The 14397-nt window shown below is 39.7% G+C and overlaps 1 protein-coding gene and 1 long non-coding RNA gene across 3 annotated transcripts; both read left to right on the top strand.

Annotated features, from left to right (window-relative positions):
* Window positions 1–616: 616 nt before the first annotated feature.
* On the top strand, window positions 617–9268 carry LOC119498776 (Golgi reassembly-stacking protein 2-like). 2 transcript variants are annotated; one of them, XM_037787830.1, is made up of 10 exons: window positions 617–811; window positions 2379–2459; window positions 2565–2768; window positions 2854–2940; window positions 3075–3205; window positions 4623–4755; window positions 5263–5386; window positions 6205–6312; window positions 6904–7011; window positions 7785–9268. In XM_037787830.1, exons 1-10 carry the CDS (start codon window positions 749–751, stop codon window positions 8048–8050), a joined length of 1305 nt encoding a protein of 434 aa, XP_037643758.1. In that variant the 5' UTR covers window positions 617–748; the 3' UTR covers window positions 8051–9268. The 2 variants fall into 2 exon arrangements, with proteins under 2 accessions (XP_037643758.1, XP_037643757.1); XM_037787829.1 differs by having other exon boundaries at window positions 618–811; window positions 6904–7017.
* Window positions 9269–10531: 1263 nt separating this feature from the next.
* LOC119498777 lies at window positions 10532–12372 on the top strand. Its single transcript, XR_005209184.1, has 3 exons — window positions 10532–10979; window positions 11109–11230; window positions 12243–12372. It is a non-coding gene; the product is annotated as an uncharacterized LOC119498777 (long non-coding RNA).
* Window positions 12373–14397: the final 2025 nt, after the last annotated feature.

Raw genomic sequence — 14397 nt, 5'->3', positions numbered from 1 at the left:
CATGCAGGACACCATCTCAGCACTAAAGAGCTCCTTCAGCGACAGGCTGCTCCACCCAAAGTGTGTGAAGGAGCGCTGTGTAGGTCCTTCCTTCCTGCAGCTGTCAGACTCCACAACCAACAGCTCCCAGTAGACCACTTACACACCAAAACACTGACAATAACCTGATATTTTCAGGTGGAATTTCATTTCATTCTCACTGTGCAATATCATTTTCCACTTGTGCAATTTTGTTAATAGTCTGTTTATTGTCAATACTGTATATACTGCTCCTATTTTTTTATACTTCCTTCTATTTAAATGGTTCATATTTTGTTACACTTTGTTTAGCTCTTTTTTTTTTACTGTGTTAGCTGATGCATCTTGTTTTTGCACTATCCCCTTTGCCGCTGTACACACACTGTGCACATGTCCCCACTAATAAAGGAATATCTTATCTTATAAAAATATTAAAAACCTGTCTGAAATAATTTGTAAATACAACCCTTGTGTTTTATTCTTCCTTTTGTGTTGACTCTACACTTTGATTTTTTTAATGAGCTCTTTGAATTAAAAATAAATCTTTTATTTAAATTGCAAACGTTTCTAAAAGGCGTTACTTCCTGCCACGTAACGGCGCATGCGCAGCAGCCAGCTAGCCGTGTGGCGACGTGTACCCGGTGAGTGTGTGAGTGGAAGAGTTCAGGTCTCTCATCATCTGCTGCTGCTGGACAACAAGCTCACAGTAAACCCTACACAGAGGTGAACCATGGGAGGAGCGCAGAGTGTGGAGATACCAGGAGGAGGCTCAGAGGGCTACCACGTCCTCCGGGTGAGTTATACAGCTGCTATTAGCTGCTATTAGCTTCTATTAGCTTCTATTAGCTTCTGTTAGCCTGCTGTTAGCTGCTAGCTGCTAGCTGTTAGCTGCTATTAGCTTCTATTAGCTTCTGTTAGCTTCTATTAGCTTCTATTAGCCTGCTCTTAGCTTTTAGCTGTTAGCTGCTAGCTGCTAGCTGTTAGCTTTTAGCTGTTAGCTGCTAGCTCTTAGCTTTTAGCTGTTAGCTGCTAGTTGTTAGCTGCTAACTGTTAGCTGCTAGCTCTTAGCTGCTAGCTCTTAGCTGCTAGCTGTTAGCTGTTAGCTTTTAACTGTTAGCTGCTAGCTGTTAGCTGCTAGTTGTTAGCTGCTAGCTGCTAGCTGTTAGCTGCTAGTTGTTAGCTGCTAGCTGTTAGCTGCTAGCTGTTAGCTGTTAGCTTTTAGCTGCTAGCTCTTAGCTTTTAGCTGTTAGCTGTTAGCTGATAGCTGCTAGCTGCTAGCTGATAGCTGCTAGCTGATAGCTGCTAGCTGCTAGCTGCTAGCTGTTAGCATGTTAGCATGTTAGCTGTCCGTTTGGAAAACACCAACACAATGCCAGAAAAAAAGATGTTGTGTGTTTTTGAGTTGTGTCAGAACCGTATATAGTTTCTTGTTATGTTTTCTGTTCATGCCTGAATGTTAATTAATTAAATTATGTTTATTAAGAAGCTAACCATCACTACACTGTTGGAGCTAGCTATGTAGCCAAAGCTAGCTATGTAGCCAAAGCTAGCTATGTAGCCAAAGCTAGCTATGTAGCTAACGCTGGCTAGCTGCACTGAATGACAGCTGCCAAGCTGCTTCTGTTGCTGCTTCTTCTCCCTTGTTTTGCTATATTTGGACTAAGACAGCTCTAGTATCAAGCTAACACTGGACAGTTGATGTCCTATTCCATCATCCAGACGTGAATTATTAGAAACGTTACGTGATAACGTTAGAAGCTAAGATGAACACAAGTATAGCTTATTTGAAGCCTCTGAAGACCCAGCCCTCTCCTGTGTTGATTAGCTCAGGTCCAACCTGTTATGCTGTGTGTGTGCAGAGTGTCTCGGATGCTCTTTATGAACAATACATTCAATTAAATGCATAAAGCGACAAGATTACGATATGATAATACTTTACTGTCAGACAGGTCTGAAATTTGTTTTGCATCACAGCAGCTCCATTTGCAACATCACAGAAAGGACAAAGACAAGAAACAAGGATACATACATTTAAACATTACAATCACAGAAGACGATATTCAGGGCTCTTCAACGTACATTTGATCTGGGATTAGGCTCCATATTTAGTTTTAGGATTGACTGGTGTACAAAAGAGTGCTTCTTCAGTCTAACCTTATTAAATTGTGGAACCCTGAATCTCAGATTTGATGGTAACAATTCATATTCACTGTTCAAAACATGGTTGGGGTCAGAGACGATGGTGTTAGCCAGCCTTAAGATGTTATTATGATAGGCTGATTCATTGAGTTTCTCAAGGGGTTGACCTACAATCTTTGCAGTCAAGCAGCAGCTCAGGTTTTCCTCTCATTTTTGTGCAGGTTCAGGAGAACTCGCCAGGACACCGAGCAGGACTGGAGCCTTTCTTTGACTTTATCGTCTCCATCAACAACACCAGACTGGTAAGGAAAATCTAGCAACTCTATCTAGCAGGACCAAATATAAGCCATAAGGGACTGCGTGTTTCATGGTTGCTTCTCTGCTCTTCTTCCTTCTCTTTTCTACAGAACAAGGACAATGACACCTTAAAAGACTTGCTGAAAGCCAGTGTGGAGAAACCAGTTAAGATGCTGGTTTACTCCTCAAAGACCCTGGAGCTGCGGGAGTCTACAGTCACGCCCAGCAACCTGTGGGGGGGCCAGGGCTTGCTCGGCGTCTCCATTCGTTTCTGCAGCTTTGAGGGGGCCAATGAGAATGTTTGGCATGTACTGGTAAGTAACCCCAAATTCTAGTCTGCATTGTATTGTTTAATGTGGTACAATGTTTACTTATTCTCCCCCCCTCTCTCTTTAACAGGAAGTAGAGCCTAATTCCCCAGCAGCCCTCGCCGGCTTGCGGCCGCACACTGACTACATCATTGGAGCCGACACTGTTATGAATGAGGTAGTTTATCAGCACTTTAGGTCCTTGCAGCTGTCACTCCTGCACATTCTCCACCTGATAATGATAGTGATTGTGATTGTGTGTGTCTTCTAATTTTATCCACCTTCTCCACCTCTCTGTGACTTTATCTGCAGTCAGAGGACCTGTTTTCTCTGATAGAAAGCCATGAAGGGAAAGGACTGAAGCTCTATGTGTACAACACAGACACTGACAACTGCAGAGAAGTGATCATCACACCTAACAGTGCCTGGGGAGGAGAGGGCAGGTAACACAGACTTTTGTTTTGTTTCAAGTAATCAGTTGTGAGTGACATATCCATGTACCAGACACTGGCATGGAAGCTGTGGCAGCGGTTGCTACGAGCAGTTCCCTTAACGTTTTCCATGATGATCGACTTAATATGTTGATATAAAGCAGCTATAATAAATATTTTTATAATGATAAAATCAAATGACGTCTGTGTGAAAACATTATGCAATGTGAATAGGGGTTGCTTATCACCCGAATCTGCAGTTCCACTCGGCTTTACGTGACTTTATAGGGAGTTTTGGCTCATTGTTTAGCTGTCTGGCCTGCAACTTTACTCTTTTGGTTCACTCTCACTTGTTTTAGGCAGAAGCAGGAAGCTGTTTTCAGTGTAAAAACTCTAAAGGATTAGATTCTATTCAACTTTATTGTCATTGTACAGGTACTGAGATAACAAATCCACTATACCCTACCTGGTCAGCATCAAAAAGGCAATGGGCACAGTTAGCGACTATCTGGTGAACATAGTGGAGCATTTAGGAGCCAAAGAGCCAGATATTTTCCACAGGAATTGGTAGAGACCAAAAACAAAGCTAAAAGGAGAGTGAATATTGGACTGACATTCATGACATGACCCCAAATTAATGATAATGTAACTGCCATATGTTTAATATGCAACTTTTTGCCAACACGTTCGCCGCATCAACTTAAAGGTTCTCTGTGGAGTTTCTGACTATGGAGCTATGGAGTTGTTTTTGTATGAGTGGGCCCCTGTTTTGTTTATCATGTGCACAAGCATTAGGACGCCTGCACACATCAAAGTGACATGAAACACATTCCTGACAAAGGTTCCACACTATTCCACTGATCAATGTGGCAGTAACATGCCAAGATGCGGATCAATACACCAGCAAAGGCAGTGAAGAAGAAAACTGCAAATAAACAATGATGGATTCAAAATACTCAAAAATGTTTTATGAGGAAGGAAATGCATCAATATGTCAATATTGTGTTAAGAACTTGTCTCCGCTGCCCTCAAGTGGTCATATAGGTTATTATTGCAGGTTTAAAATTAAGAGTTGTTCTTTCTGTAAGTCGACTTACAACAAACTGTGCAGCTATGTCCGTTTCGTCTGTGCTCGTTGCCATTTTTGTGGCTATTTTTCTGTCACTATTCTTCATGGATGTAGTTTTATTTTTCTGCTTTATAGCCCAGGAACATGAGTGACATCCCCATTTTAATCCCGCCCACAAAGTTCTGATTGCCCAACACACCCGGGGGAGACATCCATCAATATGTGCACCACCAGGCCTATTTAAATTGCTGAAAAGCTCAGAGATATGGACAGTTATTCGGTGGTCTGGAACCAGGCTAATGTGTTTGAATGACATCTTTTAGGTTTGTCAGTTGAGCTTGTTTTTCCTCCCTTTTCCAGCCTTGGATGTGGGATTGGCTATGGATACCTCCACAGGATTCCCACCAGGCCTTTTGAGGAGGGCAAGAAGATCAGCTTCCCTGGAAACTCTCCCAGTGAGCCTGTCAGTCCGTTGAAGGATGGATTCACTGAGGTCAGGACACACACATACACACACTATACATATTCAATTTATTTCTTTATGATACAACATTACGCCAGAAACATGCTGAAAGCAAAGCTTTTGAATATGAATGTGATGACTAAGAAATCACCATTTGTGTAAGTACATTGTGTATTGCCCTGAAATGTCACCCACTACACTCCCCCACTGTTCACTGTGTATCCCTGAGAGCTATGGTCTCTTGTGCGATATCACATCAGCCAAAACTTTATTCTTCAGTATGTGTCTGCATGTGTGTGTGTGTGTGTGTGTGTGTGTGTGTGTGTGTGCATGACTTTGAAAAGATTAGGAAGTTTTGTGTCCACACACACTATAAATGCAAGTTGCCTCATTACGTATGCAGCAAAGCAGACAGGAGGACAGAGAGCAATGTGGCTCATTACAGTTAACTGCACGTTTGGATGAATGTGACCTTATCTGTTTAACAGCAGCATCTTTGTCTCTACCACCTCTGCGTTTTCTCTTTAACTCCTTCAGGTCCAGCTCTCAGCAGTGACCCCTCCTTCTACTGTACCTGCTGTCCCCACTGGCCTTGAAGATGCACTGTCAGGCCTGTCAATCAGCAAAGCCCCGCCCACCATGCCCAGGGAGCTGCAGACAGGTATTTCTGTTCTTTCACACTCACATCCATTTACTCCAACACATTAATCTCGTTATATGACAGGGATATTTGTGATTTGGAAAAACTAGGGATCTCACGAAAACCCATACTTCAGTACCAAGTCATGCCAAAATTCTGAAAACGTGATGGTACTAGTTTTTCTACAGCGACGAACAGCGTCCAGTTGTCCCGACGATAGAAAATGTAACTCACTACTGACACCCTATTTTTTCCCTGATAATGCTAAATTGCAAACATCAAATCTGTGTTGAAATCGGCAGGACGACAGCTAGTTAAGTTGGCTGTTAGCTCCGTGCAGGACTGTGCTGCTTACCGGCTGCTAACAGCTAATGTTAACTAGCTCTCATCATGCTGATTTCAACACGGGAGGTGCCATTGCATTATGATGCATTCAGGCTCTTTTCAGTAAAAATGAGAATTGGGTGAAGGTAAATTCTAATTTAGTAAAATGTAGTTTTTGGCGAGAAACTTGAATAAATCCAGTTGTTTGAAGAAGATGTTTTACACAGCAATAAAAGATAGATAATAGGGAGGGAATTATGACCTGATTAACTTTCTAACAAAATCCCAGTGTGCAAATGGTAATAAAGGAGTGGATGTTGAAGTACATGGGTACTATGTTTTACTTTTTTTTGTTATGGTATTGAGAATCGTGGAATTTCACTGGTGTTGGTATCGACGACTAAATTTCTGGTATCGAGTCATCCCTAGGAAAAGCTGTCTCGCTCTCACAGTCATTGTGTATTTACTCCATATATTTTTATTTAATGGGTTATTTGTGTCGCCCTCCCCTCCAGGTTTGCCCACAGTCCCTCTGCTCCCCTCCTCCACCAACCCCGCCCTAGGCCCACTCACTCCACTGAATCCTGCCACCACTGGCTTCAACCCCGCCACCACGCTACCAGGTGGGTGATTTCTCAAACGTACTCATTCAAAACACACGTCGTCAGTCTGCTGAGTCAGCGAGCTTTCAGCATCAAACATTTAGAAATGCCAGTGGGTGGCAGAGGCATTACAGCTCTTTCTTTACAGATTTATGTGGGGGTGTAGACACCCTTCCAGAAAAAAAGAGAAAGGTCTGCCTGAACTGCATTAGGCTATATGAAGTCTTAATTTATGTACACAGTACACAGACTTGTTTTCTTAGGGACAAGCCGTGACTACCAGTAAACTGTATTAATGTTAAATTCAAGCACTTCAAGAAACTAAACACAGCTAGTGTGTGAGTTCCTATCCAACTACTATCAACCTTTCTCTGTGTTTATTTAGGTTATTGTTTTTATTGCCACATAAACTGTCAACTGTCCTCTTCTTCAATGTATCTTGTTGGCTCCCATAAAAAGCCATCCAAGTAAAGTGTGTCACTCCTTTTTCACTCTAATTTTGTTTTCCAAAGCGGCTTCACTGACAGTAAAGTAGCATGAGTGTACTGTCCGTAATTAATGAATAATGATAGCACACCCTCATGATCATTGTGTGTGTGTGAATGGTTGTAGGTCTGTTGCCCCTCCCAGCTGGCTTACCTCCGCTCCCCAACTTGGCCAACCTCAACCTGCCACTCCCAGACCTCAGTGCCATGTCACTAGCGGGCACATTACCACCAGGTACAGGTAAATAAAGCACAGCAATTTAAAAAAGCCATCAATCATTGCAAACAGATTTTCACTTCATTTAAGTTTTTGAAATTTGAATTTGACCTGTCCTGCAACTGGATATGTCTGTCTCTAGAGTAGCTGTAACAGTCGCTGATATACAAACTGGTTAATATGGTACATCAACCTCACTATAAAGTTTATACGTAATAGTATGAGTATATGAACTGGGATTTAGAGCATATATGTTTAGACTAAGTAAGAGTATATGGTCTCTTTGGTATGACTTCAGACTGTAAATTACACTACTTATACTCTGAATATAGTAATACAGTCTGCGTTCAGATTATATACTACAGTATATGACTGCTTCGTGGACTGGAGCGCTGACCATCATTTGTACATCAATGTACGCAAAACTGAATAAATTGTGTTAGATCCCAGATCAATTGGAGATCATAGTTCAGTTGCCACACATGTCCAGGTCACATCAGGTCACGTCTTACAAATATTTAGGGGTCCACATTGATAGAGAGCTTAGCTGGTACACTCATGCTGTCTGTGTGAGAAGCCATCAGCGCCTCCGTTTCCTTCAGAGACTCAGAGTTTTTGGTGTCTGCAGGAATATTATGCTAATTATTTTATAGCTACCATAGAGACCATTTTATTTAATGTCCAATTATTGCTTTCGGTATGAGTGTGTAGCGTGGGTTTGTGAGGTTCATTTTAAAGATTATTTCTAGCAAAAATTACAACAACATCTCTCTTGTTTTGTTTTTCTTCAGTCCCTCTGGGGCTCCCACCCCTCAACCTCCCAGGTCTGGCCCCCTTACCCCTTCTACCCACCATGCTGCCCTCCCAGCTGCCTCCTAACTTCCCTCAGGGAGTGGCCCACTTCCTGTCCAACGCCACCGCCGCTCATACAGCCTCGGTCACAGTCACAGCAGCGCCTGCGTCCGAGCCCGCCGCCGACCCCACAGTCCCCACGGAAGCGGCCTCCACGAACGCCACGGAATCGCCGGCCCCAACGGAAACAACACTAACGTCGTAACCTGGGAAAGAAGATCCCGCTTGCCATCAAAACCAAAACATACATCCGGTTTCTCTCCCCCCCCATACCCCCCTCCCTGTCTGTCTTTCTCTGTGTTTTTCTATTTATTTGGCCAAGAGGGACAGGCAGACAGCTGCACCAGTACAGACACAGGAGGGCGTCGTGCTCCAGGTATGGGTGAGGAAGCTTGTGTGGAGCTATGAAGGATGAATGGATATGAAGAATGGAGGACGGATGTAGACTGGTCTTACCAACATGTCTTTATTACCAGATTGTCACGGAGTTTGTCCAAGCCACTGTAGGACGAGGACAAGGTCTTACTCTTCGGTTTATAGTTTGCTTCGCACTTCTGCAGTTACAACAAGGCAAAGAACTATCTTTCTCCTTTCTGATCTGGCAAGCCTTTCTGTTTCACACTTATGACTTTTTTTTATATAAATAAAATAAATGTTTATGGGGCTGGACCATAAATCGAATTTACTGACTTACTATCAACATCATGAATTACAAATAAACTAAGAATAGCTACAGCAATGACTGGAAGTTGAGCTCAAAGTCCAGTTCACAGGGTGTTTAACTGGTCATACTGGAATAAACCAGGACAAAGATATCAGAAGTGGGCCTACAGGAGAAAAGAAACATCATGCACTGCTGTATTAAAAAAACATAGGTAAATATGAATTCATCATGTTATAGGTTTTTGGCCTTATCATCCAGCCCATACATGTAACCTTTTTATTATTAGTTAATAGACCCCTGACCGATAGATTAATTTGATTGACATGTATAATTATTTTTTCGAAATTGCTGTATGAGTGTCTCCACCCAAATGAATGAATCTGCATTATTTTGCACCATCTCTGAGTTTTGAAATTATTAGTCTGTCCCTTTGTATGTCTCCATGTATATCCAGAACTCGACAGTATCCGTCTCTACCACACGGGGACGGTAACAGCCTGAAGGCCATGCCAGAGGGGGGACAGAGGTTTACAGTTACAGGAGCTACTGAGCAGAGTGTATGTGCTTGCTGTTGGGTGAAACGCGGATGGAGAGGTATTAATAAATTACACACCGGACGTCTCCTCGTGGCATGGCCGAAGCGAAATTGGTAGGCAGAGTTGCAGTGATGCACTGCAACCACAAGGTGTCACTGTAACAGAACTTTCTGAAAACATCTACACTGTGCACAGTGCGAGCAATAAAGCCAAATTAATTTTACATGATGCCTCTGCGTGTCTTTATACCATGTTCGTTGCTACACTCTTACAGTCTCAGGTACACAGATAAAAACAAACCAAGAAGAGGAACCAAGAAGAGGACAAAACAAGGCGATAATGTTGTAATGGGAGAGGAGTGAGAGCACCGTGAAGCTTGCCAATGGAAAGCCAAAGGGTCGTATTCACCTGCTCAAGCGTCTTTAACACAGACTGGTAAAAAAGGCAGGTGTTATTTACACTGATCACCTGCAAATTACAGGTGTTAAATTGATAAATTATAAAAAGCAGACATAATTCACAAAAAGACAGATGGAAAAAGCATGCATTGCAAAAACCTTTGGAAAATAAATGGTGAAAAGTTGTTTGCAAAATTCTGCTGTAAAGTGAATAAATAATAATAATAAATAATTTAATAAGATGCAAACACCATTCCAATGTCCATACCTTTATTTATATCTCAGGCAAGACTGACTCCGTACTAAAACACTTCATGTTGGTTTTAAAACCCTCTGAGATCTAAGCCATTTTTCCTATTTTTGGTCTACCAGCCCTCCTTTTGTAATAATACATGTATAACCTCAACACAATACATCTCTTCTTTTCAATGCTATCAGAATATATATATATATGCTAGAGTTATGTCACATGAATGTATAAATGGTTATATCACCATAAATACAAAAGAAAAACAAAAATGGAAATTGAATCTCAGATATTTAATCAAGTCACACATAACAGAATAGTGAACAAGAATTTGGTTTATTTGATATATAAGATATTTGTTCTTCTAGTCCTTGCTGATCAGGGGGGGAAAAAAATAAACACTGGAGCCAACACAGATCAAAAACTATTTACATTACAGAAGACAAATAAAAAGTGAAAAATTGAGAGAATAACAATTATATATATGTTATTTGCTCAGTATGCTCTGGGTGCAAAGGATAATCTACACATTATTTATTACACTCATAATATTCTACTATTTTGGTTGCTGCCCAAACAGCACAGATCTACATGATTCTAGGATGGGGTGAGTGTCATGTTAGTCCATTGTGCTTGGCCTTTGAGATCAGCACTGTTATGCACACATGCCGAGTCTGCAACACAGCCTCTGATTCATCAACAGACTCAACCTAATGCATCATGGGATATATATATTGCCCTCAGAAGGCTTCAACAACAACAATAACAACTCCTTTTAACGCAGATAAGTAAAATCTTGTCATATGAAGTCCAGTGTTAATGCTAATTATATAACTATAAATTAATATACTATTGTTGTATGGTTTTTACTTTAACTGTCAGTTGTGTTGCATGTGCTTTTATCTGTCACATTTTTAGATATGCAGCCTCAGTGGATGACATCTGGGAAGAAGAGGAACGTTATAAAGACCAACTGAGAGAGCATCTTCTCTGTGCTGAAGCTCTATGATACTTTTTCTCATTACCAGCTGTGTTGTGTTTAATGTTGTTGAATATTGAAAGCGTACAAAATATTTTAATTTCAGTGGCCTCCCTAGCTTCATTAAGCTTCAATGTGATTTATAATTCCCGAGAATATCATTGTCTCTGATGTCCAGAAGTTCAGAATACCTGAAGCTGACATTACAGCCCTTTTAAGGAGCTCATTTGTCTTCTTTGTGGGTTCCCAGAGAGAAGATATGAGGTGTTGGTGGAGGAGCAGCAGACTGGGTGGAGACGAGGACATCAAGGTGAGGGGTGGTGGACCTGAAAAACTCTACCGTCTGTACACAGCTGGAAACTGCAACAGTCAAATTACATGATTTTGTTTTGACATGACTGTGTGTCTGTCATTTTTTTTTTGGGTGTCTGTCCTCCAGAGAACAATGGAGGAGCAGCTGGAGAACCACAGGGGAGCTAATCAGAAGCAGCTCAGACGCCTCCGAGACGAGATCTAAGACAAACAGAGGATGCTGGAGGAACTCAGAGTTAGGAAACACCAGTAAAGAAAAATATTTTCTTGATACTATTGTTGTTTCAGTAAGTATAGTATGCCAAGATATCATGCAAAAAGTCATTGTATAGTATACCATAACAATGTCATAAAAAATGTCATAAAAAGTCATTGTATAATATGCCATAAAAATGCCATAAAAAATATCATAGTATAGTACCATAAATCTTCAATGAAAGGAGAGACTTTGGTGTACTATTCATTGGCCTTTTTATGACTTTTTTTTTATCATAATATACTATGACTTTTTTCATTACTTTTTTCGACATACTATATAGTATGACTTTTTTAAAAAAAAAAATTGCATAACCTACTTCACACACGCTGAGTTTTTTTTTATACTTTTTGGAAATGCTATACTGACTTTTTTGGCATACTATACTATGATTTTATGGCTTTTTTCGACTTTTTTCGACTTACCACACTATGACTTTTCTTTGACTTTTTTATGACTTTTTTCGACATGCTATTCTATGACTTTTTATGACTTTTTTTGATAAACTATATTTTTTACTTTTTTATGACTTTTTCGACATTCTATAAAATGAGTTTTTTTTCTACATTCTTTGCAATGAGTTTTTTTTTTTACTTTTTTTGACATTCTATAGTATGACTTATTTCGATATACAATACTATGACTTTTTTATGACTTTTTTCGATATACTATATTTTTGACTTTTTAATAACTTTTTTCAACATACTGTACTATGACTTTTTTTGACAGACTATACTATAAAGTCATAGTATAGTCTGTCGAAAAAAGTTATTAAAAAGTCATAGTACAGTGTGTCGAAAAAAATCATGGAAAAGTCATAGTATAGTTTGTTGATAAACGACGTGAAAAAAGTCATAGTATAGTTGTGAGGGAGCTGCAAACCATCCCCCTCACTAAGATGGAAAAACACACACACGTGAATTGACTGTGTTAAGTTCAAGAAAACAGACTACTACAGGAAGTTCAGGTTTACATGTTGTGCTTTTATTTTTGGAACTTTTCTAGGAACTCTCTCTTTGAGGCCATCTTCTGGGGGAGTGTTTTCAGGGAGCACACCTGAAACTTCAGCCACAGGTCTCCAGCTGATTTCAATTAGATTTCAAAACAACCAAGTGCCAGAGAAGAGAGAGGGGAGTGGGGTGGAGGAGTTTGTTTGGTATATTGGCCTTCATTTGATATTTATTCCATTTATCATGCATATTATTTAATTTGTATTATGTAATATTCATTTGAACGTTGTATATGTAAATATTAAGGCTATATTTTACATTAAATTAAATTGATTGTGGGAGTGGGTATGTCCCTTTCACTGTTGGTATGGACCACAGGTATATATGCCAGGTGGGAAAAGCAGTGGTGTGTGTGTGAGAGAGGGGGAGTTAGTTTGAGTATCACATGTATTACCCAGTTTTGTTTTCCATCTGCCTGCTAACCCCTGGTGAGAGTTTTGTGATTTTTGTAACTTGTCTATAGTCACAAGTAAAAACCTGAGCTCTCAAAAAATCCTGACTGGTCTGTTGCTGCTTACTTTTCCACTACGCTCGCTGTACACCTCAGTCCTGCTGGTTTTCGTACTAGTTGTAAGGGTCCACCATCTCAAAACCTTACAGGAGTATGTCGAAAAAAGTCACGAAAAAAGTCTTAGTATAGTATGTCGAAAAATGTCATAAAAAATTCAGTGTAGTATGTCGAAAAATTTCTTGAAAAAAGTCGTAGTATAGTATATCGAAAAATGTTATGAAAAAAGTTGTAGTATAATATGTCGAAAAATTTCATGAAAAAAAGTCATAGTATAGTATGTTTAAAAAAGTCATTAAAAAGTCATAGTATAGTTTGTCGGAAAATTTCTTGAAAAAAAAAATTATATGAAAAAAAGTCGTAGTATAACGTGTCGATAAATTTCATGAAAAAAAGTCATAGGATAGTATGTCGATAATTTTTTATGAAAAAAAGTCAGTATAATATGTCGATACATTTTATGTAAAAAAAAGTCAGGATAGTATGTTTAAAAAAGTCATAGTATAGTATGTCGAAAAATTTCTTGAAAAAAGTCGTAGTATAGAATGTCGATACATTTTATGGAAAAAAGTCATAGTATGGTATGTTTAAAAAAGTCATAGTATATTATTTCGAAAAAGTCACGGTATAGTATTTAGAAAAAAGTGATAGTATAATATGTCGAAAAAAGTCAAATTATAGTATGCCAAAAAAGGCCATAGTATAGTATGACTTTTTTTGCCATACTATACCATGACTAATTTCGACATGCTGTACCATGGTATTTTTTTTTTTAAAGTATGACTTTTTATGTCTTGAGTTGACTTTTATTTGGTGAGGGCATTTTATGTTTTTTATGCCCGTATAAATGGTATTATTATAATCTAGGGTACAGAGCAGGTAAAATAATGCAGAGACATAAAGCACATGTAAAATATAATTTCTATAACCCATCCATAAATCATTATAATTAAAGTCTAGTTTCAAAATATAAACAACGGCCTTGAAATATTGATGGTGGAAGCATTGGTGTATAAGAATTGACATAGGCGTCTTGTCATGTTACTGTTCATTAACGCATAGATATCATTTCCTTCCTGTGCTCCATCTTATATTAAACACTTCTAGTGAGGTTGCATAACCCTCCACAGGAAGGAAATATGGGTCACACCGCAGGAATTAACACTTGTAAGGCAATCTTTATTGCATATGAATGACATGGCCTTGCGTCGCAGCCCCGCAGCTAATGTGATCTGACGCGTAGCTCATTAATGTCTGTACTTGCATCTGTCTACAAACGGTTGTCATTAATCAATGTGGTACGTGCACTCGATGCTTGCAACCCATTTTGTTTTGTCAAGTAGAACAGAAAAAAAACATTTAGACTAGAGGGGAGAAGTTTGTTTTATGCCTTACTGCACCCAAGTAGATCAAATTACAATTTATCAAACTGGACAAGAGATTTTACCGGTTTCATTGCACTTCCATCACTTGCTTTCATTTGGGAGCAGCAAGCCGTGAGCAGCAAGCCATGAGCAGGTACTTCCTGCCGTTTAATCTGCCTGTCATGTAACTGAAACTACATCTGTTTGGGTTCTTTGTTCGGCCCTGCACATAAAAAAGAAAAATCAATTGAGCCTTTAAAAGCAGGCGAGAGCGCAGC

Source organism: Sebastes umbrosus, chromosome 12 (assembly GCF_015220745.1).
Source record: "Sebastes umbrosus isolate fSebUmb1 chromosome 12, fSebUmb1.pri, whole genome shotgun sequence".
Lineage (NCBI taxonomy): Eukaryota > Metazoa > Chordata > Actinopteri > Perciformes > Sebastidae > Sebastes > Sebastes umbrosus.
This window is presented reverse-complemented; position numbering and strand designations above follow the sequence as displayed.